Source organism: Magnolia sinica, chromosome 2, assembly GCF_029962835.1.
Source record: "Magnolia sinica isolate HGM2019 chromosome 2, MsV1, whole genome shotgun sequence".
NCBI classification, from domain to species: Eukaryota; Viridiplantae; Streptophyta; class Magnoliopsida; order Magnoliales; family Magnoliaceae; genus Magnolia; species Magnolia sinica.
In genome coordinates this window covers 125,183,910-125,210,539 of record NC_080574.1, presented here as the reverse complement: position 1 = coordinate 125,210,539, position 26,630 = coordinate 125,183,910, and the positions used below count along the sequence as shown (strand labels likewise).

General features: G+C 39.2%; 1 protein-coding gene across 7 annotated transcripts in view; it reads right to left on the bottom strand.

Annotated features, from left to right (window-relative positions):
- LOC131237555 (senescence-associated protein AAF, chlorolplastic) overlaps nt 1-17,938 on the bottom strand; it is a 31,431-nt gene extending 13,493 nt beyond the window's left edge. For 3 of the 7 annotated variants that reach the window (XM_058235378.1, XM_058235384.1, XM_058235383.1), the window contains exons 1-6: nt 17,780-17,938; nt 11,794-12,232; nt 5,400-5,579; nt 4,727-4,800; nt 4,501-4,592; nt 4,321-4,392 (exon numbers count right to left, since the gene is read on the bottom strand). In XM_058235378.1, the coding sequence (XP_058091361.1) occupies nt 4,321-4,392; nt 4,501-4,592; nt 4,727-4,800; nt 5,400-5,579; nt 11,794-12,125 (750 nt within the window). In that variant the 5' untranslated portion in view covers nt 12,126-12,232; nt 17,780-17,938. Of the gene's footprint in view, nt 1-4,320; nt 4,393-4,500; nt 4,593-4,726; nt 4,801-5,399; nt 5,580-11,793; nt 12,233-17,252; nt 17,390-17,460; nt 17,754-17,779 lie in introns of those variants that run through there. The other 4 variants (XM_058235382.1, XM_058235380.1, XM_058235379.1 and 1 more) reach the window with 4 other exon arrangements.
- Between the last annotated feature and the right edge of the window lie 8,692 nt (nt 17,939-26,630).

Genomic DNA, 26,630 nt, shown 5'->3' with positions numbered 1-26,630 from the left:
CACATCCTTAACAATATTAAAAAACACTGAGTTTGAACTGACTTAAAGTTCCATACTTTTTTAAAGATAACATTTTTTTTTATTAGAAAACCTAACAAGGCAAATGCGAGGCCAAACAAATAAGGAAAAGAGGGAGGTGGAGCTCGCCTCCATACATTGGAGGCCCTTAAAGTTCCATACTATTCACAAATAAGACCTAATTTGGGCATCATCATGATCCACTTTTTATATTTAGGATCAGATTCCTCAGGGTTGGTCTCCATGAAGAAGTGATCCTTCTCTCGAGCCAAAAGAAACACACACATTAATAGAATTAGCCCTGAGTAAGTAGTTATGCCCATTAAGTTTTGCATACATGATTGACACATTAAATGAAGAATTAGGATTCTCACCGTATGATGAAGAATTAACAAGTACACCTTTAGACACCATAACCCACTTCTAACAAATTTGATGTAACAAGTATTGAAAAACACTAATCTATAGCCAGATCCATATTCACCTACATCCCACGACAACTACAAATATCAATATCCAACTCTTCACCATTTAGAGTTTACTAAAACGTCAACTATAAATCTCAAGATACGGTCATGGATACCCAAAACATACTCAAAAGCTGTCTTTCCTGTAAAGTAATCGAAAAATAACATGTGCAACATCACCTTGACATAAATTAACAAGCTTTCATCTTCTGAGACAATTTTTGCACTTCCCTAGCAAATGGCAGCACCCGCCTTGAGGCGATTGCAGAAAACATCATGCTTTCTGCAAAAAAAAACGAAAGAAGAATTCTCTTTTCTAGGGTTCGATCAACACTTTAGGGTTTTGTGAATTCCTCGAAGATCCGATCGATGGGTTAGGGTTTTGAGGAGAAGAAATTCTAGCTTTGAATCACCTACTGATGCGCTCTAATACCATTTATTAAGATTGATGAAGAGAAGAGACAGAAGAGGAAGGTGAGAAAAGAGGGAGAAGGTCTGTGCAAATGGCTCACACACCCACACTCCTCTCTCATATTATTGTTAGGGCTTTCATTATTAAAAGGAAATTTACAAAACTGCCCCTCTTTACTTAAAACACTATATACGCTAAGCCCATGAGGCTAAACTCTATCCCAACATATATTTTGGCCCAATAATTACAAGAGACCACACATCAGACCAAGCCAGTCCACCTGAGTGATCACAACCAGTGTTCGAAATATCGGTATCGCACGATGTATCGCACCCTTGGGATACAGATACGTATCGGTTATCGCACGGGATATATCGTTTGTATCGCATAGTTTATCGCACTTTTTGGGAAATATGGGGAAACATTGGGAAAATGGTTGAATTTTTTAATGAAACTTTGGGGATTGTTAAAAATGACCTCCATACACACTTTCAAATCATAAAATCTCAAAAAAGAATGGCACATAATAGGTTTCCTTTGTAGAGAGTCCTAAGCTTTGCGCTGTCCGATTGAACTAAGACAACTATATCCAGTATCCACCCCGTCTATCCATTTTTCTATATCATTTTAGGACGTTATGCAAAAAATTAAGCAGATCCAATAATCAGGTAGACAATATCATAGGAAACAATGGTGATTGACCATTAGTAGGCCACTTGAACTTTGGATATGCTTCACTTTTTGGGCTAAAAGCATAAAATTATATGGTAAAATGGAGGGATGGAGCCGATAAAATACATGAATTATAGTGGCCCCACAGAGTTTACTCACTACGTCGTTCCCACCCCAGACGCACGCGGATTTCCTGCGAAAGCCTTTCGCAGGGAGTTCCTGGGCTAGGAACCCAGATGGGGCCCACTGTGATGTTCGTGAGAAATCCTCCCCTTCCATCAGTTTTGTGAGTTCATTTCAGGACAATATGCCAAAAATGAACAAAGCTTGAGTGGGCCGTGCTAAAGGAAAATGTGGTTAGGGAAGTTCCTACCGTTGAAACCTACCTAAGTTCGACAGTGATGTTTACGTGCCATCCATACCATTAATAACTTCATTCCTACAGGGATGAAATGAAATCACAAATATTAGCATGATTCAAAACTTTCATGGCCCATGAATATTTCAACTGTGGACATTCAATTATCATGTTTTCGGCCCACTTGAGCTTTGGAAACGGTTCATTTTTGGCATCGTGTCCTAAAATAAACTCACAAAATGGATGAACGGATAGGATTTCTCACAAACATCACAATGGGTCCCACCTGAGTTCCCAGCGCAGGAACTTAATGCGAAAGTCTTTCGCAGGAAATCCGCGTCCGTCGCAGGCGCTCCTCCCGCTCAGGTTGTCTGAACGATTCAAAGTGAAATGGGCCCCACAGTAATGTATTTATTATATCTATACTGTTCATGCATCTGGAGAGATCATTTTAGATCAAATGAGTAATATCCAAAGCTCAAGTGGACCACACCACAAATAGTTGTGGGGACTGATTCTCACCGTTAAAACATTTGTACGGCCCACCATAACGCCCACCATAACGTTTATTTTTCATCCAATCCACTCATTAGGTCACACAAATCTGGATAAGGAGGAAAAATAAATATCATATCGATCAAAAATTTTGTGACCCCAAAAGGGTTTCAATGGTAGACCTTTAATCTTCCACTGCTTTTTTCAGTGTGGTCTACTTGATCTTTGGATCTGTCTTATTTTTTGGCTCAAGTCTTATGACGAGCTCACCAAATGGACGAACGGTTTGGATATAACGCATACCTCATGATGGGACCCACAGAACTGGGTGACGACGTCAACACACCAGTCAGTGGTGTGCGTACGGAAGCGGATTGCGTACTGAGTAACTCTGTACGCTAAGCGTACTGAGTAAACTCTATGGGGCCCACCGTCATTCATGCATTGTATCAACTCCGTACATCCGCTTTATTATATAAATTTAGGCTTTAAACCAAAATTTAATCATATCCAAAGTTTAAGTGGACCACACCACTTGAAATGGTGTGCATTGAAGTCTACCGTTGCAAAGTTCTTGGGGGCCCACAGAAGTTTTAGATCAAGATGATTTTTGTGTTTTCCATTCATCCATGTCTACGTGATCTTATGAACAGTTTGGATGACAAATAAACATCATTGGGGGCCTTAGAAATGTTTCAACGGTGGAAATTAATATTTCCACTGTTTCCTTTGGTATGTTCTACTTGAGCTTTTGATATACTTCGGTTTTGGGCTCAACACCTAAAATGATCCAGAAAAACGTATGGACAACGTGGATAGACAACATACATTCAAGGTGGGCCCAACTGAGTTTACTTAGTATGATAAGAGTGTACTGAGTAACTCAGTACGCAATTCGATTTCGTGCAGACGCCACCCTATTCAAAAAACAGGGCAGGACGCCCTTTTTTTTCTAAGCAGAGAAGGTTCCGGCCCCAAAATCTCCCAAATCTTCGGATTCCGACTCCCAAATCTCCCAAATCTTCGGATTCTTCGGATTTTGACAAGGATTTCCCCCGATGTCGCCCAAATACCCGGATTTCTTCGGATTTTGACGGATTTCTTTCCCAAATCGAAGATTTTGCTTGCACTAACCTACGAAAGAAGCTTCGATTGGAATGGCCCACCAAATGGAAGCTTTCGATGATGACGATCTCTTGTAAAGGTACCGAAATCCAGTTTCTTGTTTTTTTTTTCGATTTTTTCAGATAATTATAGTTTCGATTTTTTTTTTTTCGATTTTTTTGAGGAAATCGCGCGATATCGTCGAAATATCGTGCGATATCGACGATATATCTGCCGACATCTGAAATTGGGATTTTTTGGTATCTTCCGGGGGTTATCGGGCGTGTATCGTCTCGCATGGGTGCGATAACGATAATATCGGCCGATATATTGGCCGATAGTATCGATATTTCGAACACTGATCACAACGATCCATAGCAGAGAGAATCTATTTGTTTGGGGAACTTATTCTGCTTTCTAGGCTTTCTTCTAATAGAAGTTTCATTACCTATTAAAAAAAAAAAAAAGAAGCAATAAATGTGTCCAAAAAGCTAAAAGGACAGTAAGAACTACATAAAGTTAACATAAATACTAATAAAATACAAGAAGAAATCTAAGTTTTTCCTAACAGAAGTATCAACGTGTGTTTGATGTTTCTGTCTAACATGGGTGCTAGATACATCAAGTTTCTTTAGAAAGTGCGGTGTCTAGCTTTTTTCTCATTGAGACAGAAAGAAGTGCCTAGCTTCAATGCAAATTTGCATACAAAGAAGATGAAGTGATTGACGGTCTGTAGCAAGTATCATGCATCAAGATTATCATATCAAACTAATAAAAAAACCCCAAAATGGTACCTCTAAGGCCCCATCACTCCAATGCTGGTCTGCTACTCTCTTCAATTTAGACTGAGCTTTGTCTTTCAGGATCTGGTATGAAATACAAGGGCCAGTGCATGGGTAAGTTGCATGTAGGCCACGCCACCAATAGTTTAGGTACAGGTAGGCAAGAATCAAAACATGCAAGAAAAAACACACCATGGCTATATCATGTAGGCGTGCAGCTTTTTTCTTCACACCATGGTCAATCTTCTCAGTATCCTCCCTTGCTCGAGCTGCCCAACATCGTTCTTATTCAAAATGAAGGTGAATAGACCAGACCCAGAGTAATATAGACCATGCTCAAACTCAAGCAATCACAGAGTACTTCAGTAGCGTCTTGAAGACAAGATATTATGAAATAAGAAACAAGAGCAGGATTTACCATCAAGCTTAAGAAACTCCAAACCAAGAATTGCCACATCTTGGCGTGCCCGGTCATTCAGCCTTGTTATACCACTGGGGCATGATTGGAATGAAAAAAAAAAAACTTGATCAAATGCCTCTAAGAAACATGAATTGTATGACTGATAGAGAACATGAGAGAATAACCCTCTCAAGAAACTGGATATTAGAAAGAGGGCTAGACTTCTAGGTGCATTTTCCACCATTACTCAAGCATCAGTCACTCATCCACTTCAATGGCGTACATGCACAAAAGAAACCATGGGCCCTGTTATGAATGGAGTATAGCCTAAAAATCAAACTGATTGAATTATCCTAACCATGCATTGGGGGGCATCAAATGGACTATCAAGGTAGAGGTCCAAATCAAGCGTTCTCTATCAGATGTTTAAGATTGTCCTATCAGTGTAATTTATAGGCTTTGATCCATCTACATGTATCTCAAGCATATAGTGGATAAGCCACCAAAATTTGAAAGGGGCGGACTTAAGCACATGGTGGTCAAGCTTTGGAAAGGAACTTTAACATATTGTAGCAACAAGTAAGAGACCTTTCATTTATGATGGGAGCATAATTAGAATAGAAATTTTAACAGTGATCATAAAAAAACATGTTCTGTAAATATATAAAAAGTTTGCGACAGTAAAAATTACCGCGAAAGCAAGACAATGTCATTACGAGCCCTTTCGTTGACAAACTTTGCATCATTGTGGACGAATTTACAAGCCTCGGCTAAACCTCGACTAGGGTACGTTGTTCTTTCAGGCATGACTGGATGGTCAGACAAGATAGATTCAAACAATTCTCCAACCTCACCATCTCCAATTTGATCCCTGTCATGAAAATAAGGTGTTCCATTAATGGTTTTATAATCAGCCATGCTTCAAATTGACATGAATAAAAATGACATTCCTTAATAATTTTGGATAGAACTGAAACAATCAAAGAAAAATAAAGCATTATTTAGATAGCTATTAAGCATGGTAGTAGAGCATTGACATGTTAACATTACAATAGCACAAATGGAAGGTGGTACATGATTCATATTACCAATTTGCTACACAACATAATAGGCACAATTTCATTTCTGGTTTAAAATATCAAAATGTAAACCAGAATAAAGATGACACAGATACGCAGGCAGAAATGAGCATGTCTAACTCCAGAAGGGATGCAACACACAAGCCAGTCCCAAACCCCAGTAAAGAAGGGTTAATATCAAGTGGCCGGCCAGTTGTAAAGCTTCTGCCAAGCAATCATGAGAATTCATGTTTGAATCCTGTGATCGGCAAAATGGGATTTATAAAGCCTAGGCCATATAGTTGGGACAGGGCTATTTTGATTATGATGATGATATATATAACCAATTTTCTTTTGCCAATCAGATGGAAGACTATTACGCCTTGTTCCAATTTGTGGAGGAGCGAGGGCGTGTGATGAGCAATTTGAGATCCCCCAAAAAAGCAATTGGAACCTCCAAAAGCAGCAGGGAACTGGTAAGTTTGTATTCGAATGTTAATTAGGATGCAGGGGACTCGGAGGGGGGAGTTAGAAAGGAAAGATGGGTAAGTCTTTTCCCAAATGAAGATTTTATCCTGGAATGTGAGGGGGGTAGGCAGCAAGCAGAAAAGAAGGCATATCAAGGATGTTTGCAGGAGATATAAAGCTCAGCCGGTAACGCTCTAGGAAATGAAGGTTCAGAATTTTAATTTGAAGCTTTTATAAACTCCGTGGGGAGCCTCTAAAGCAGATTGGGTGGCTAGTGATGCCTCGGGCAGGTCAGGAGAATCGCTGTGGCCAGGGATTCTTCTATTTGGTATAAAGAGGATTGGTGAGGAGTATTTTCTGTCTCTGTGGCGCTGAAGGGGTTTATGCAGATGTTTACTTCAGTTTATGCACCCAACTAGGATGATAGAAGAGAGGAGTTTTGGGAAGAGTAGTCAGCTGCTCGTGCCAAGTTCAGCAGGCCATCAAATAGAGGTGGAGTTTCGGGGAGCATGCGAGCCTTCTCAAATTGGATTGATCTCCACGAGCTTTCAGATCTGCTTATGAAAGGAGTGAAATTCACTTGGTCCAACAGGCAAACAAGGTCCATTATGTCCAGATTGGACCATTTCTTAGTCTACTCTGGATGGATTGATAGTTTTCCTCTCGTCTCTCAGCATGCGTTGCTAAAAATAACCTCAGATCACTGGCCCATGCTGAGAGCTGTCGACGGGGAGAATTGGTGTCCAAAACCATTCAGATTCGAGCTATATTGGCTCGAAGTGGAGGGCTTTTCGCCGACGATTTAGGATTGGTGATCTTCTCTCAATATAGAGGAATTTGCGGGCTTCAAGATCTGTTGCAAGCTGAAACAGTTGAAGGAAAAAAAAAAATTTCAAAATCAAAATATGGAAGAAAAAGGTGCACAGCAAAAGAGATGAGGAAACGGCTGGCATTCGTTTTGAGTTGCCAGCCCCTGATGTCAAAGCTGAAGAAGGGGTTTTGCCTCTTGAAGATTTAGCCAAACAGATTAGGCTTGTCCAAGACTTTGCAGCTGCGGTGAAGGAAGACAAAATTAAATGGAGGCAACGGTAGAGGAGCTTATGGATTGAGGGAGACAAAAGCATGAAGTTTTTCCACAGTATTGCTAGTGCTTGCACGAGGATCAATAAAATCAGCAATATACTAGTAAATGGGACTCATATAGAAGATAAAGACCATCTCTACAAAGAAATTGGTCGCTTCTATACGGACTTGCTTTCGGGGGAGGAGTGGAGAAGACCAAGATTGGATAACTTGTCATTCAAACACTTCTCGGCTGAACAAGTCAATTCGCTCAAGTCTCCCTTCTTAAAAGAAGAGGTTAAAATTGTCGTCTACTCCTTGGGAAGAGATAAAGCCCCGGGCCTGAATGGTTTCCCTATGGCCTTTTTCCAAGTTATTTGGGAGGTGGTGAAGGTTGATGTTGTGAATTTTATGTCAGAGTTTTTTGAAAAAGGCCGCTTATCGAACAATCTCGGGGCATAATTCATTGCCTTAATCCCCAAGGTTTCTGGTGCAGAACCTTCAAGGGATTTTACGCAAATTGGCCTTATTGAAGGGCCTTATAAAATCTTGGCGAAGGTGTTTGCGATCCAGCTGCAGAATGCAATAGGAAGCATCAATTCCAACAATCAAAGTGCTCATCCTAGTTGGCAAATTCTGGATAGTGCCTCAATAATGCATGAATGTCTTGATTGAGGGCACAAAGGGGGAACAAAAGGCATAATATGCAAATTGGATATCGAAAAGGCCGATGATCATGTCGATTGGAGATTCCTTGATTATATGATACAACATAGGGGTAACGGTATAAAGTGGCAATACTGGATTCACAAATGTGTGGGACCGGCTTGCTTCTAAATTCTTCTTAATGTCACAACGAAAGGTGTTTTTTTAAGGCTCAAGGGGTCTCTGTCAAGATGACTCGTCTCTGTTCCTTTTTCTCATGGTGGTCGAGGCCTTGGGGAGAATGATTGATAAGGGGCAAGGTGAGGGCTTCTTAACAGCTTCATGGTGGAGGGATTGCCATCTCCCATTTCTCATCTTCAATGTGCAGATGACATTCTTCTATTTTGCGATGCATTTCCCGTCATGGTGGATAAATTGAGAATGATTGTTTATTGTTTTGAGACGGTGTGCGGATGGATCTCGAAGAGGTGGAGCAGCTAGTTGATGTTTTTGGGTGTGCAACGGGTCACTCCCGCCTACGTTTGTGGGTCTCCCTCTATGTGGGAAAACTAGCCAAACACCTTTGGGATAAGGTTGTTGAAATATTCGAGAGGAAGCTTGCAAGATGGAAAAGTTGGTACCTATCGCTTGGTGGGCGCATCACTCTCATTAAAGAAGCTTTGTCAAATCTTCCTCTATATTTCATATCGCTATTCAAATGTTGGGTTTGGTGCTTTTAAGGCTTGAAAAACTTAGACGGGACTTCTTGTGGCAAGGAGCGGAGGATAAAAAGAAATTCCACTTGATCAGTTGGAACGAGGTTTACAAGACACGAAAGGGAGGAGCGGGCATAAAGGACCTTAAATCAATGAATTCAACTTTGCTTGAAAAATGGCTTTGGAGATTTGAGGAGGAAGATGGGGCATTGTGGAAGGTAGTGGCCAAAAGTAAATACGGGTGTTCGAAAGGGGATTGATGGACTAGGGAATCTTCAGCCTACAGAACTTGGCCTTGTGGAAAGGGGTCTCTTCTGTAAAGTCAACGTTTTTGGAAGGTGTTGGTTTCTCTTTAGGGAATGGTGAAAGAATTCAATTTTGAGAAGATGTGTGGGTGGGAACTTCTCTATTAAAAATTGAGTTTCCTAGAATATACCGTTTGGCTCCAGACCCTTCCATATGGCGGCGCACTGCTTTTCCCACATCGATGGGGCAATTATTTGCGAACCCCCTTGTAAGTGGTTTCTCTATGACATGGAAGTCAATGAATTTGCGGCTATCTTAGATCACATCCACCTCTACGCTCCGTCTAGTGCCGATTCGGATAAGATGATGTGGAAGGCTAATAACTCAGCGTCATTTTTTGTTAGATCGCTCTATCCCTTATTTGTGGAGGTGGTCTCTAAAGGGAAGCCAAGGTTACCAAGTTCGTGTGGCATTACAATATCCCTCCTTAGATTGCGGCAATCGGGTGGCTGGTTTGAAGGAAGAAAGTATCTGTTAATAATCTTCGGAAAAGGACACTGATGATTCCCAACATACATATATTGTGCATATATGACGGGGAGGCAGTGGATCATCTTTTTATGCATTGCCCTTTTGTGGGGCCAATATAGGCGGACCTTTTGGGCCGGTTCCAAGTCTTGTGGTCTTCATCGGGTTCAGTTGTTTCCTTTTTGTCTCGATGGCATGGGATGGGGCTTGGGAAAGTGAAAACTGTGTTATGGAGGATGGCGTTGCTTGCAATTTGGTAGGTTGTGTGGGAAGAAAGAAATGTTAGATGTTTTAACAATGAGAGGAAAGCAATGGAAGCCATGTCATAGGGCTAGGTAGTTGATCATCGAATGGGCCTCTTGTGTTCCTAAGCTGAGGGATTGCAATTTTGATTTCTTGGGTAGTTTTCGGGTCACCCTCTCGGTGTCCCCTTCCTTCTATAGTTTTTTTTCTCAATAAAATTTCCATTCTCTCTCTCTCAAAAAAAAAAAAAAAAAAAACAAAAAAAACTTTGAATAGTATGATGGTGATGGTGATGATATATAACTTTTTCTTCTCTTGAATACTATGAAGAAGATGGTGATGGTGTATAATTAGGAGAATGAAAAATAAAGATCAGAAAAACATGGGGAAATATGGCATGCACGTATAAATGGAAAAAATAAAGAAAGATCTAATCGGTAAATGGGCGGTGCTAACTTGAAAACCACAGAAATTTATGTTTCCGATGTTAAGAAAATGGGGGTTTTCGTATCTATGGCCATACATAGAATGTTGAGGTCCATATATTCAGCCAAAAATATGTGGCCCCATGTCATTGGCTTTTAAAAATGTCAGCTAAGATTTTTTTTTTTTTAAAAAGGTGGATAACACCAAGATCAAACAAAAGAGCAAGAAGCCATACATATTCATTGCAAGAACATTGCATGGCTCAATATACAGCTACCAAAAAGATGGGAGTTCGATGAAGTTCAATGTTAAGAAAACGGGGGTTTTCATAATTAATCTGATTACTCAATGGCTTTTAAAAATGACGGCTAAGAAAAAGGTGGACATAAAAATGTCAGCTAAGAAAAAGGCGGAGAACACCAACATAAAAAAAAGGACCGAGAAGCAAGACAGGAACGAAGAAGGAGAAATGATGATGAAGAAAGAAAGAAAGAAGCTTCTCACTTAATTCAACCATAACGGGCTGACTTTTATAATGTCACACTGTTATGGAGCAGCATGAGTCAACACCTAGGGACTTATCATTGTCAGCTTAGGTGAAGAGTAGGTCACAATTAAGAAGACATCAAAAGGTCCTAACTAGGGGAGGACCAGACAAAGTACATGACGTGGTGTCCAAGCACGAGATAAGAATGATGAGGGGGAGCAATTATTTGAATGACAACATAGACAACATGTGGGAGGTTGAGAGATCAAGGAATATATGACATTACAGATCAGCCATCCATCAGCAACATTCCATCTTCTCAAATGCCACCACCTAGAAAAACTTCCAAAAGACAATATTTTGCTCAAGAAGTCATGACGTTACTAACTATGCACAGATGTTTAGCGTACTCAATATCCAATATCCAAAGGACTCAAGAAGACAATGGCCTGATCTAGGAACCCAACATTAATACCTTGTATCTATATAACTTGGGCACATACACGCGTGTCAGTGTCAGACACTGATAAGGGGTGTCCGATGTGGTGGCTTTTAAAAGACAGATCCTCCAACATATCCTTCCAAATATTTTGTTAAAGTCCCTTGATATACATTGATATGTCATCCTCTAACGGCTTGAGCTTTTAGATCAAGTGGTGATGTGACATGGTATTAGAGTGGAAAGTCTTGTGTTCGAATCCCGAGAGTAGCGAATATGCCTCCCTAATATATTCTCCCACGGGGGGCCATTTATGGTGTGAGTTGTGAGTGTCCCTCCACCCTTGCCCGGTATGTTCCCATGCGGATTTTCACCCCGCACGTGCGAGTGTTAAAGTTCCTTGATATACATTGACATGCCATCCCCTAACAGCTGGAGCTTTTAGATCAAGTGGTGATGTGACATATTTAATATTAAAAGCAACAATATATAATAACTGCCATGCATAAATAATGGCAATGAACCTAAAAATCAGTTATTTATAAGTAGAAGAAGCATCCCAAAAATAAAAGTTAATAAGAATTAAACATTAAAAGTTTTTTTAAAAAAAATATTAGTCATGTCAAGAGCGTTGGACACAAAAACACAAGTCAACACAGCATAATTTTAAGAGTATAGTCCATGTTAAATAGCCGTTCATCAACCAATTCATAAGTAAAAAAGATATAACCCATAGAGGCAAGTGTATTTATTATCAACGTTCATACCTGGATGTATCTGAACAATCTTGAGAGTGCCGAACACATTCTTTAGTTTCACCATTATGTGTTCCTGTGGACAAACATAAAACAGCATGTTCCTTGGAGATGACATAATTGTAGGGCTTTCCATATACACGCCAGGAACCTTCCGTGAAACTTAGCTTAGAACCTAGGAGATGCCCAATCTTTTGTTTCCTAAACTCAACTCTTTGATTTGTAGAATGCAATCCAACATGTTGGGACTTGTTGAAAGAATATATACTTCCTACTGGTTCAATGAAGTTGGCCCTATCAGTTGCAAATCGACCACCAGAAACCTTGCTTGTTGTAGGTACCATTGAAAGTAGCAAACAAAGAAGCAAACAAACGACACTGACAATTAATAATTTTCAATGGAATGGAATTGATTTCCCAGTTCCCCACGTTTTTCTTTTCATATTTAACCCTGAAATAGATAGAAAGATCATATTAGGTAGTTGGATTTCAACCAGAATCTTCAAGAGGAAGAAAATCTTCAAAATGAAGCACTGTGAACTTCTACTGCAAAAGTTTTTTTTTCTGAGAAGTAAAATGCATAAATGAGGACTTGAACCCTGGTTCTATGTGTAACCAAGTTTTTATTAAAGTCTACCAAACTCGTTAGAAAACAAATGTTCCATGGAAACACCCTGGTTATACTAGAAGTATCAGTTTATTTGATGTCACCTAACCTATAGATTACGGTAATTAGTACATGGTGCTGGAATTCCAATGTCAATTTACAAAATTCAAGATAAACACAAACACACAAATAGCATGGGATTCATTATGCTAATACCATACCATTCAAATAAAAATATTTGCATCCCCAAACAAGATGTGGAAAATTCAGATTACCCACACCAGAATTGCAGATGCGAAAGATTTTTGCTTTCTACTATAAAACTCCAAAATCTACTCAAATGCAAAGATAACTTCAAACCAGCTGAAGATAACCCAAACCAAAAATTGCCAAACTCTCTTGCTTGTAGTCTAAGATTGTAACACTAAAAATATAATATCTACCCTATAGTCTAGTCATATCAATAACTACGTCTATGTTTGGATGCAAAATTGAATGCGGAAATTGAGTAAAGAGGAAATGACAAAATTGCAATAACCTTTCCAATATGCCGATACCATTTTGGGGATAACCCAGGAGGTTGTAAAGTAAGGTCACTATTTTCTAAAACTAAATTGAAAATCAAAAAATATATCCGTACCTAATTGTGGGTTGTATCTGGCATAATTAAAAGACCCTACTTTTCAACTTTTTAGATCTTTGTCTTTGACACTTAAGGAATTTTACAGCTGTGGAACAAAACACTATGTGCAAATTTTCCTTAAAGTTGAAGATTGTGAAACTATAAACACTGTCCTTTAGGGTCAAGAGGGAAAGTCTACAAAGTCTGGCAAAGATGCGAGTTCCAAAGGAACTACTGGTCTGAGACAACAACAATCGTATTTATACGATTCTCTTAATCGGACTTGATATTGAATTTTTTATTTCAAATAGAAACATTTTGCAATAAAATAGATTATAGTAAAAATAAAATGCGTAATTGCAAAAGAAATGCCACAAAAATTAACAAAAAACATTATTTAAGAAAGATAAATACTTTGAAATTTTACTTACAATATCTGGTTACACTCTTTTAAAAATTACAACTGGAGTAGGACTGGTTTACAGGAGTTTGGTTCTAGAGAGGTTTGGGGTTAGGAACATAGGTTAGTATCGAGGATTGATTTTTGCTTGAAGAAAGGAGCTCTGCCCCTTTCCTTGTGTGCTTATGCTTTTATAGATAAAGAGAGATCCGAGATTGAAATGTTTTGAAATCCGGATGCTTCGCAAGAGAGTTGAGGTGTCTGGACTTTTTTGAATTTCGTATGCTTCATGAGAAATTTTGTCAAAAGATGAATAGTGCCTTGTCGGGTACTATTTGTCCACACATTACTGTAACAATAGTGAAAAATTTACTATTTTTTACAGTAACTCTTGTCTTTCGTGTCGACGTTAACTGTTTATTACAGTAGTTCTTGTCTAGCTTTTGGTGCTTTGTTTCTTGTGGAGCTGGAAAGAATCTACAATATCTTAAATGGAGATGAATCATGCTGATGATAATAACTAGATTTGGGTCATTGGTTTACTAAAGTGGTTGTACGAAATCGAGTCAGTAACAATCATCTTCGTTTGCTTGTAGAAAATGAGTACTGGAAAAAGTGTTTTATTCATCATCTGAGTCCAGCTGTGATGCTGCTTCTGATAGAATTTTTCTTGCTTTTGCTTTTGTTTTTGCTGATGCAAGTATTGTTTGAATACTTGATTTGGGGAGAATAAATTCATGTTCTTTAGAAATACCGGTTTTGCAAAGATGAAAGTTTTTCTTAAGAAATTCTAATAATGCTGGCTTTTCTGTTTTTCTTGTATCAAGATTTTTCCACCATTTTGTTTTAAAACGTCAAACTAAAGGGGTATATTTTTTATTTAAATTGTTTAATGTAGTAGTATTCTCTTGTGATAAATGAGCCATATATTTGTCTTTAGAAGTCTAAGGGATATTTAGGTTTTCTAATTTTTTCGTAATTGTTGTTAACATTTCTTGTGAAGAGTCTTTGAATAAGATCATATCTTTGGAAATTTCACGAGGTTTGAATAAAGTAACTTCATCATGAATTAAGTTTTTTTGTGGTAGTATGTAACTTATAGTTTGTTGATGTTTTGTTAAATAAGTTTCTTCAACTACGTTTTCTATTCTATCTGAGGTGTTTTCGATTCTAGTTAATTGTTCTCCTACAGTTTGTAAATAAAACTCTTATAGGATCCACTTCTGGATTAACTCCTAAATTCAAGCCTTTTCTACCACCGTGTCAGTCCATATATTTACAAAACCAATTTGACCTCTTAACCTCACCAGCACCAGATAAACCCAAGACTTTTGCTCAAACAGTAACAAAACATACTGTAGTAGAATCCTCTTTTTACACACCAGAACAACCTGAGAATATTTTTAATCTCAATCCACAATACCTTTGCAAACAAGATATTCTTCCAATATTACCCCTTGAATCAGCATATCATAATCAGGGTATCTTCCGAACTCTACAACAACACTTTCTGCCAGATTGGCACTGGCCCGCTACTATAGGGGCAAAATGCATAAATATTATGAATTCATACTAGTAGACACAGACTCCTGCCAAATTACTCATATCCTAAATTCTAAAGAACCCAACAAGATTTCTTATTCAAAATGTGTTATTTTACAAGTCCTCTCTTACAATGATTGGAAACAAAACCCCAATACTGCCAGACAATTCTCTTAGCCCTTTAATCTTCCAACATATACTTATTATGATTACCAAGAAGCATGGACAAGAACATTTTTCTTTCAAAATAACAACCTTAGTCATTCATAGTTTTTCCATTTCTCCACAAAAAACAAAATAGAATACTCAGAATGGTTTTTAAATTTTTGAAAATTCTTTGGACCAGACACAAAAATCCTTCCTCAACCATTACAAGATAGTTTTTCCTTCTATAAAGAAAACTTCCAATTACCAGAAAAATATTCTCTTTCCCCATCTCTCCTCATTTTCTTCACTCATTTTTCGCTAGCATATATTAGCATGTGGGAATACAATATTTAAGCCATAAGATCATCTGAACCAGTACATTTAGTTCGGCATTTTAAACAAAATGGTGGAAAAATCATGACACAAGAAAAGTAGAAAGCCAGCATTATTAGAATTCCTTAAGAAAAACCCTCATCTTTGTAAAACTAGTATTTCTACGGAACATGAATTTCTTCTCTCCAAATCAAGTATTCAAACAATACTTGCATCAGCAAAAAAAAAAAAGCAAATGCAAGAAAAATTCTATCAAAAGCAGCATCACAGCTGGACTCAGATGATGAACAAGACACTTTTTTCAGTACTAATTTTCTACAAACAAACGAAGATGATTGTTACGAACTCGATTTCGTACAATCACTTTAGTAAACCAATAACCCAAATCTAGTTATTAGCATCAGCATGATTCATCTCCATCCAAGATATTGTAGATTTTTTCCAGCTCCACAAGAAACAAAGCACCAAAAGCTAGACAAGAACTACTGCAGTAAACAGTAAACGTCGGAACAAAAGACAAGAGTTACTGTAGAAAATAGTAAAATTTTCACTATAGCTACAGTAACACATGGACAAAGAGTACCCGACAAGGCACTATTTATCTTTTGACAGAATCTCTCGTAAAGCATACGGAATTCAGAAAAGTCCAGACACCTCAGCTCTCTTGCGAAGCATCCGGATTGCAAAGCATTTCAATCCCGAATCTCTCTTCATCTAAAAAAGTATAAGCACACAAGTAAAGAGGCAAAGCTCCTTCGAACCTTCTCAAGCAAAAACCAATCGTCGATACTAACCCTTGTTCCTAACCCCAAACCTCTCTAGAACCAAACTCCTGTAAACCATTCCTCTTCCAGTTGTAATTTTTAAAAGAGTGTAACCTTGTAAGTAAAATTTCAAAGTATTTGTCTTTCTTAAATCATATTTTTTGTTAATTTTTGCGGTCTTTCTTTAGTAATTATGTTTTTTATTGTTACAATAATCTATTTTATTGCAAAATATTTCTGTTTAAAATAAGAAATTCAATATCAAGCCTAATTAAGAGAATCGTATAAATACAATTACTGTGGTCTCAGACCAGTAGTTCCTTTGGAACCCACATCTCTGCCAGACTTCGTAGGCTTTCTCTTTTGACCCTGACGGATAATGTTTAGTTCCACAGCCTTCAACTTTAAGGAAAATTTGCAAATGGTGTTTTGTTCCACAACTGTAAAATTCCTTAAGTGTCAAAGCCGAAGATCTAAAAAGTTGAAAAGTAGAGTCTCTTAATTATGCCAGATACAGCCCACAATTAGGTATGGATATATTTTTAGATTTTCAAATTAGTTTTAGAAGATAGTGAACTTTCCATTCCGAGTCCTACATGGAAGTAACTGTAATTTGGACCAACATCCCTCGGTATGGATACAACAGAGGGAAATTTACAATTTGGTCTTTTCCTTTTTGTTAAACATAATTACTGTGATTTGATCCGGTGGTGGATACAAATGCAGCTGTGTTTGGTGTAACCAAACACCCTGAAATTTCATGTTATTTGGTGCAACCAAACACAGCCCAATTTATCTTCCTGTGTGATAAAAGGAAAGCAAGAAACAATCATAAAGGAAACATGCAAGTTTAAACATACATCAAAATTACAACATAGGCATATGATTCCACGATCTAACGATATCGACACCCACCCTGATTTCAATTCCCAAAATCGAAAATGGGTGTGTACAAAACAAACATTCCATACAACTTCAATTCCCAAAATGAAAAATTGGTGTATGCTAAATCCATCAGGGTGTGTGTGAAACCAGTACATATCGCCTGAGACATACCTGCATCGCCCATGAACTATATGGCTGCATCAGTCTGTATCGGGCTGTTTGGGGCCCAATACAGCCCGATACATGTAATCAGTGACCAAATCAGCCCAACAGGGGACAGTAGGGGGCCATACAGGTGGTGAATGATACTATACCTGATACACCGATTTAAGACCTTGATTGGAGATGATACTGTATAACAAGAACATGATGGATCTACCTCTCTAAAGTATATTCATTTACGACCGTCCATCTAGTTGTCCCTACTATGGATGGGAAATGTGTCCAAATAAGCACAGATCGGATGTTCCTATCCAGCTTATTAAGGTCCTTGAAAGCTACGGAAGAAAAACCAATGGCTACGATTGTCTCATAAGTCTGATCTATGACATATGGGTCATTGACAATGGGTCCAACTCGATGAACGGTCCCGATTGATGAGAGGCGAGAACTACATATAACGGAGGCACAGCTGTTGGAAGTAAAAGAAGAGTAGGAGAGAGAGAGAGAGAGAGAGAGAGAGAGAGAGAGAGACTGACTTTCAGTAGCTAATGACGACGATTTTGAGTCCGAAGCGTGCGAGCATGAAGAAAGAAAGAGGTGCGCTGTTCGCACGGCGGCGTAGTTTAACAAAGTGCGCACCTTGAAGTAGGAGAGAAAAGACGAGTATTGAGAGGAGACGGAGCAGTAGCCATGGAAATGGGAATGGAGGAGAGCCACAAATTCAACGTATGGCCCGGCGGGGCCACGTACAATTTGGCTGTTCCAACGGAATCCTCTACAACACCTGTTGTATAAAGAGCGTGAAACATCCCCGAGCTCTTGGGCCCACAGTGATGTTTGTGCTAAATCCAATCCGTCCATCAGTTGAGACACTCATGTTGAAATATGATGCAAAAAAATGGGGCCGATAAACTACGTTATCCCATGAGGAACAGTAAGAACGGAATGCCCACCGTAGAAACTTTTCTGGGGCTACCGTGTTTTTAATATGCCATCCAAACCGTTAATCAAGTCAGTCCCTCGCATCAGCCTGATGTAAACTCAGGTGGACCACACAGTGAATTTAAAAGTTTTTTACGTGATTTTGCACTTCTCCTGTGGTGTCCGTCACCTGACCTTTGGATCCAGCTGTTTTTTTTGCTGGGCATGCTGAAGATGAGGTGGAAAACTGATGGACGGAGTGGATGTTGTACGTACATCACGGCACGGTGGCGCCACAGCGCTCGGGTGTTGCACGCGTTTTCTACAACAGGTGTTGCATAGGAACGCAGATTAGGTGCAACTCCGGATCTAGGGAGGCCGTGGGGCCCACCTCGATGTATATCTTGTGTATCCACGCCCTCCATCAGCTTTTCCAGATTATTTGAGGGCATGGTGCCGATAATGAAGCTGATGAAAAGTGCAGGTGGACAAAACACTATTAATTGATTGAATTCCTACCGTTAAAAGCTTCCTGTGGGCCACGAAAGTTTTGGATGAAGATGGTATTGTGTTTTCCCTTCATCCAGGTCTGTGTGGCTTTATCAATACATTGGACGGAAAATAAACATTACGATGGACCCAAAGAATATTTTTAATGGTAGACCTTCAATCACCATTGCTTCCTTTAGAGCTGTCCACATGAGATTTTTATATGCTTCATGTTTTTAACTCATGTAATAAATTGAGCTCTAAAAACGGATGGACCGCATAGATATACAACATATACATCGAGGTGGGCCCCACGGCCAGGGCCTCACCCACTTGGCTGGATCCGGGGTAGCACCTAATCGGAAACGGATTGGCTACTCCCCTGCCGCCAGCCAATGGCTGATGGTCGGTGCTCTGTGGGGCCCTCCATGATGTATGTATTTCATCCCTGCCGTACATTTATTTTTCTAGATCATTTTAACATGTGAAACCAAAAATAAGGTGTATCCCAATCTCAAGCGGAGCACATTAAAGGAAACATTGTTGAATGAGTGTTGACCATTAAAAAAATTTTGGGGCCATAAGAGTTTTGGATCAAGCTGATATTTGTTTTTTCCACTCATATATGTCTTTATGACCTAATCAACAGATTGGATGTTAAATAAACAGTACATCTGGTTTTAGGATGATTTTAATGGTGGATATCCAATCAATATTTTTTTCCTGTGGTGTGGTCCACCTGAAATTAATATCCCTTCATTTTTTATGGTTAGTCTCTAAAATGATCTTTAAAAATGGATGAACGGAATGGATGAAACAAATACATTATGGCGGGTCCCACGGAGCCCCGATCATTAGCCACCGGGCCAGTTGCAGGGGCAGTAGCCAATCCATTTCCCACCTAATCCGATTGTCCGTGGCTGCTACAGGTGCACGTACTGGCGTTCTCCAGGTAGTACGGATTTTGTAACATACTCCAGTTGAGTATGGCCGATCTTATGCTATTCCCTTACCCATATTGCATGTGTATGCCGATCTAGATGGTATGAAACATCAGATCCATCCGTTCTTATGGACCATAACCCAGAAATCATAATCTATAATTAATGTATCCGTCGGATCTGGTTCCATCAATTGTATGGTCGAGAAATGATTATCGAGTTGAACATATGACATGGAGGTGGGATTTTTTTCATCCATTTTCGATGACATAGTTCACGGTCTGGACCGTGCGATTGAGTTTGCATTATTTCATGTATGAAAATGAAGGTGCATGCATACAATCCAACGTACTCTTTCTATGTAAGTTCTATTTCCCATTCCATCAATCCGAATCCTGGGAAATTTTCAACCGTACGAGCAGTATATGGCCCACAACCTTTTTTGTACCCATTTCTTTTTAGTTGCCAAGAATATTTTCCGGGCATACCGACGCACTTACACATGACAAAAATGCCCTTTTCTAAAATAGGCAATCCATCGCCGGATACGGTTATAGCTACGGCTATATACGTGGCCATAGATAACCATAACTCCTACAATTCCACTGCAAGTCGCTGTCTCGATCGGCGATTAATCACGAATTTCATGATTCCATCCACCGATGTATGGTTTCAGATTATAACCATAACTATAGCCGCAACCATATCCATTTTTTTTTTTTTACGCGGAAAATTTTGTTCTACTTACATTTTCCTCTAACAAGTATTTATATAAATATGTATATATAAGCCTTTAAAAAAATTTATCTCTTTTTTTCATTTCTTTCTTTATTCATATAATAAGAATATCTTCTAAACCAAAATTAAATACTTGACGTACCATATATGATTTTAGGGCTAAAAGTTGGGCAGGCTCAACCCGACCAACCTGTGACCGACCCGACATTGACTTGGGCTTGGGCATGATATATCGAGTTTGGTCTTGGGGTTAGGCCATACAAACACCAACCCAATAAAACTTGGGTTGGGCTTGGGTTGAGGTCTCGGGTTGCCCGACCCAACATGAACCCGATTAATACATAAGTTCCTTATAAATTAATTATAGTTGAAGGCAAAGAAAACTCCAATGCCTCCCCTCAAGCTAATAAGATATACCGAATTTTCCTCTCCCAAATAAATTGCTTGATACAAAATACGACTTGTAATGGAGTAGTTGTCCTATACTTTAACATGTTTGTTTAGAAAGAAAAAAAATGCATGGAAATGATCGTGAAGTGAAGGGAATTGACCGTGAAATGAAACAGAATCGCCAGAATTGACCGTGAAATGCATGGAAATGACTGTGAAGTGAAGGGAATTGACCGTGAAATGCATGGAAATGACTATGAAGTGAAGGGAATTGACCGTGAAATGAAACGGAATTGTCGGAATTGACCATGAAATGCATGGAAATGACCATGAAGTGAAGCGAATTGACCGTGAAATGTATGGAAATGACCGTGAAGTGATGGGAAATGACCGTGAAGTGCATGAAAATGACTGTGAAATGAAACGCAATCGTCGGAATTGACCATGAAATGCATAGAAATGACCATGAAGTGATGGGAATTGACCTTGAAATGCATGGAAATGATTGTGAAGTGAAGGGAATTGACCGTGAAATGCTTGGAAATGTCCATGAATCAACACAGGATGGCTGGGAATGACCATGAAATGCATGGAAATGACCATGAAGTGGAGCGAATTGAGCGTAAAATGCGTGGAAATGACCATGAAGTGAATGGAATTGACCATGAAATGCATAGAAATGACCGTGAATCAACACGGAATTGCTAGAAATGACCGTGAAATGCATGGAAATGACCATGAAGTAGAGTGAATTGACCGTGAAATGCATGGAAATGATCGTGAAGTGAAGGGAATTGACCGTGAAATGCATGAAAAATATCGTGAAGTGAAGGGAATTGACCGTGAAATGAAACAAAATCGCCGGAATTGACCGTGAAATGCATGGAAATGACTATGAAGTGAAGGAAATTGACCGTGAAATGAAACGGAATCGTCGGACTTGACCATGAAATGCATGGTAATGACCGTGAAGCGAAGCGAATTGATCGTGAAATGTATGGAAATGACCGTAAAGTGAAGGGAAATGACCGTGAAGTGCATGAAAATGACTGTGAAATGAAACGGAATCGTCGGAATTGACCATGAAATGCATAGAAATGACCATGAAGTGACGGGAATTGACCTTGAAATGCATGGAAATGACTGTGAAGTGAAGGGAATTGACCGTGAAATGTATGGAAATGACCGTAAAGTGAAGGGAAATGACCGTGAAGTGCATGAAAATGACTGTGAAATGAAACGGAATCGTCGGAATTGACCATGAAATGCATAGAAATGACCATGAAGTGACGGGAATTGACCTTGAAATGCATGGAAATGACTGTGAAGTGAAGGGAATTGACCGTGAAATGCTTGGAAATGACCATGAATCAACACGGAATGGCTGGGAATGACCATGAAATGCATGGAAATGACCATGAAGTGGAGCGAATTGAGCGTGAAATGCGTGGAAATGACCATGAAGTGAATGGAATTGACCGTGAAATGCATAGAAATGACTGTGAATCAACACGGAATTGCTAGGAATGACTGTGAAATGCATGGAAATGACCATGAAGTGGAGTGAATTGACCGTGAAATGCGTGGAAATGACCGTGAAGTGAAGGGAATTGACCGTGAAATGCTTGGAAAATGACTGTGAATCAACACGGAATGGCCGGGAATGACTGTAAAATGCATGAAATGACCGTGAAGTGAAGTGAATTGACCGTGAAATGCGTGGAAATGACCGTGAAGTGAAGGGAATTAATTGTGAAATGCTTGGGAATGACCGTGAATCGACACAGAATCGCGGGGAATGACCGTGAAATGCATGGAAATGACATGAAGTGAAGCGAATTAACCGTGAAATGTGTGGAAAAGATCGTGAAGTGAAGGGAATTGACCGTGAAATGCATGGAAATGACCTTGAATCAACACGGAATCGCCGAGAATGACCGTGAAATGCATGAAAATGACGGTGAAGTTAAGCGAATTAACCGTGAAATGCATGGAAATGACCGTGAAATGAAACGGAATCACCGAGAATGACCATGAAATGCATGGAAATGACCGTGAAGTGAAGGGGATTGACCGTGAAATGCATGGAAATGACCGTGAAGTGAAGGGAATTGACTGTGAAATGCATGGAAATGACAGTGAATCAACACGAAATCGCAGGGATTGACCGTGAAATGCAGGGAAATGACCATGAAGTGAAGGGGATTGACCGTGAAATGCATGGAAATAACGGTGAAGTGAAGGGAATTGACCGTGAAATACATGAAAATAACCGTGAAGTGAAGCGAATTGACCGTGAAATGTATGGAAATGACCATGAAGTGAAGGGAATTGACTGTGAAATGCATGAAAATGACCGTGAAATGAAATGGAATCGTCAGAATTGATAATGAAATGCATGGCAATGAGCGTGAAGTGACGGGAATTGATCGTGAAATGCATGAAAATGACCGTGAAGTGAAGGGAATCGGCCATGAAATGCTTGGAAATGACTGTGAATCAACACGGAATGGCTGGGAATGACCGTGAAATGCATGGAAATGACCGTGAAGTGGAGCGAATTAACCATGAAATGAGTGAAAATGACCGTGAAGGGAATTAGCCATGAAATGCATGGAAATAACTGTGAATCAACACAGAATCGCCGGGAATGACCTTGAAATGTATGGAAATGACCGTGAAGTGAAGCGAATTGATTGTGAAATGAGTGGAAATGACCTTGAAGTGAAGGGAATTGACTGTGAATGCTTGGAAATGACCGTGAATCAATACGGAATGACCGAAAATAATCGTGAAATGCATGCCGAAAGAACATGAAAACAAGGGAATCTATGTACTTCAAACACACTGCATGTTCATGAAAGCTCATTGAGCTTGACAGTATCATTGTACTCTCCCATAATATAGTATTCATCTCGAGAAATTGCATGACAACGAACATCTCATCCCTTCGGTATGAGATCCTTTAATTGTTTCTCGGCCCACGGTATCAATGGTCCAACAAATGATGATGCTGATTCTCTTCTCTTATAGAACATCTATTGAATTTTCAATCTGATCGTCTCTATTAGCATAATCACGAGATATTCTCGTGCTTGTTTGAATAGAGCATTAACACACTCAGTTATGTTTGTAGTGACTAAATTAAATCTTTTTCCTGGGAAGTGCGATGATGCCCACTTTTCGTACCCTATTTCCCTCAACCATGCATGTACCGGGGGATTGGCAAGTTCGATATCATGCATTAACTTTTCGAACTCAGCCCTCTATAAGTCTTTATAGCTTGCCAGTAGTATATTTCTAACGACTTGTCTTTAAACATATCCACCAAGTTTCGGTATATATGGTAGGCGCAGTAGCCATGGATTGCTGCTTGAAAAACCAGGGGAACTTCTTTCATTAGACCAACTTACTTATTTTCTAAGATTTCATTAGGTCGATGGTTGAAAATTGATTTCATTCACTTCGCAGTCAATTTCATTCATTTCATTTCACGGTCAATTCCATGCATTTCACGATCATTTCCCTTCACCTTCATGGTCAATTCGCTTCATTTCACGATCAATTCCATTAATTTCACGGTCAATTCATTTCACTTCACGGTCAATTCCATGCATTTCACGGTCGATTTGCTTCACTTCATGGTCAATTCCGGCGATTCCCCTTCACTTTACGGTCAATTCCATGCATTTCATGGTCAATTTCCTTTACTTCACGGTCGATTCAATGCATTTCATGGTCAATTCCCTTCACTTCATGGTCAATTCCATGCATTTCACAGTCAATTCCCCTCACTTCACGGTCAATTCTATGCACTTCACGATCAATTCCCTTCACTTCACGGTCATTTCCATGCACTTCATGGTCAATTCCGGTGATTCCCCTTCACTTCACTGTCAATTCCATGCATTTCACGGTCAATTTCCTTTGTTTCATGGTCAATTCAATGCATTTCACGGTCAATTCCATGCACTTTATGGTCAATTCCCTTCACTTCATGGTCATTTCCATGCACTTCACGATCAATTCCCTTCACTTCACATTCATTTCCCTGCATTTCATGGTCAATTTCAGCGATTCCCTTTCACTTCACAGTCATTTTAATTCATTTTACGGTCAATTCCCTTCACTTCACGGTCAATTCCGGTGAAATGCATGGAATTGACCGTGAAGTAAAGAGAATTGACAGTGAAATGCATTGAATTGACCGTGAAGTGAAGGGGAATCACCGGAATTGACCGTGAAATGCATGAAATTGACCGTGAAATGCATTGAATTGACCGTGAAGTAAAGGGAATTAACCGCGAAATGCATTGAATTGACTGTGAAGTAAAGAGAATTGATCGTGAAATGCTTAAAATTGACTATGAAGTGAAGGGGAATCGCCGAAATTGACCGTGAAATGCATGGAATTGACCGTGAATTGAAGGGTATTGACCGTGAAATGCATGGAATTCATCATGAAGTGAAGAGAATTGACTGTGAAATGCATAGAATTGATCGTGAAGTAAAGGGAATTGACCATGAAATGCATTGAATTGACTGTGAATGACCGTGAAATGTAGAGAATTGACCATGGAGTGAAGGGAAATTGCCGGAATTGACCGTGAAAGGCATGAAATTGACCGTGAAGTGAAGGGAATTGACTGTGAAATGCATTGAATTGACTGTGAAGTAAAAGGAATTGACCATGAAATGCATAGAATTGACTGTGAAGTGAAGGGGAATCGCCGGAATTGACCGTGAAGTGAAGGGAATTGACCGTGAAGTAAAGGGAATTGATCGTGAAATGCATAGAATTGACCGTGAAGTGAAGGAGAATCGCCGGAATTGACCGTAAAATTAATGGAAATGACCGTGAAGTGAAGGGAATTGACCATGAAATGCATAGAATTGACCGTGAAATGAAGGGGAATTGCCGGAATCGACCGTAAAGTGAAGCGAATTGGCCATAAAATGCATGGAATTAACTGTGAAGTGAAGCAAACTGACCGTGAATGTGAAAGGAATTGACCGTGAAATGCATGGAATTGACCGTAAAATGAAATGAATGAAAATTCACCCTAACTAATTGAAATTGACTGCAAAGTGAATGAAATAAATGAAATTAATTGCGAACTGATTGAACTTAACCACGAAGTGAATGAAATGGATTTTCGACTATCGACTTGATGGAATCTTGAAAAATAAGTAAGTTAGTAAGCTAAAGTATCATCTCCTACCCCAAAATCCTTTTTGGTATGTCAAGTAACTTTGGTTCAAGAGATATGTTAATTAATAAATAAATAAAGAAATGAATAAAAAGAGAAACTTTTTCTATACGCTTATATATACCTATTTATATAAATATGTGTTAGAGAAAAATGTAGGGGAGGAAAAGCTCTCTTGGCGAAAAATAAATAAAAAAATAAAAACAAAGTACACAGGCAGGACAGCGAGTCGGGGCTGACCGGACAGGCTAGTTTTATTTTCTCTCTCTTCTAATCCTACCGCTTCTTATGGGTCTCACTATGATGTATGTGTTATATTCAAACCGCCCATCTATTCGGTGAACTCGTATTAAGGCTTGAAATGAAAAATAAGATAGATATAGTTATCAACCACACCGTAAAAGGCGGTGGAGGATTGAACGTCCATCATTGAAACCCTTTCATGGGTCACAGAAGTTTTAGATCAATATGAAATTTGTTTTTGCTCTTCAGCCAGGTCATTGTGACCTTATGAATAGATTGGATGGAAAATATATGTTACGGTGGGCCCTACGAAATTTTTAACAGTGAAAATCAAGTTTCCCGCTGTTATTTGTGGTGTAGACCAGTTGATATTTGGATATGATTCTTTTTTTCCGATGATGCTCTGAAATGATCTCGAAATATGGAAGAACGGTGTGGATATAATAAATACATCA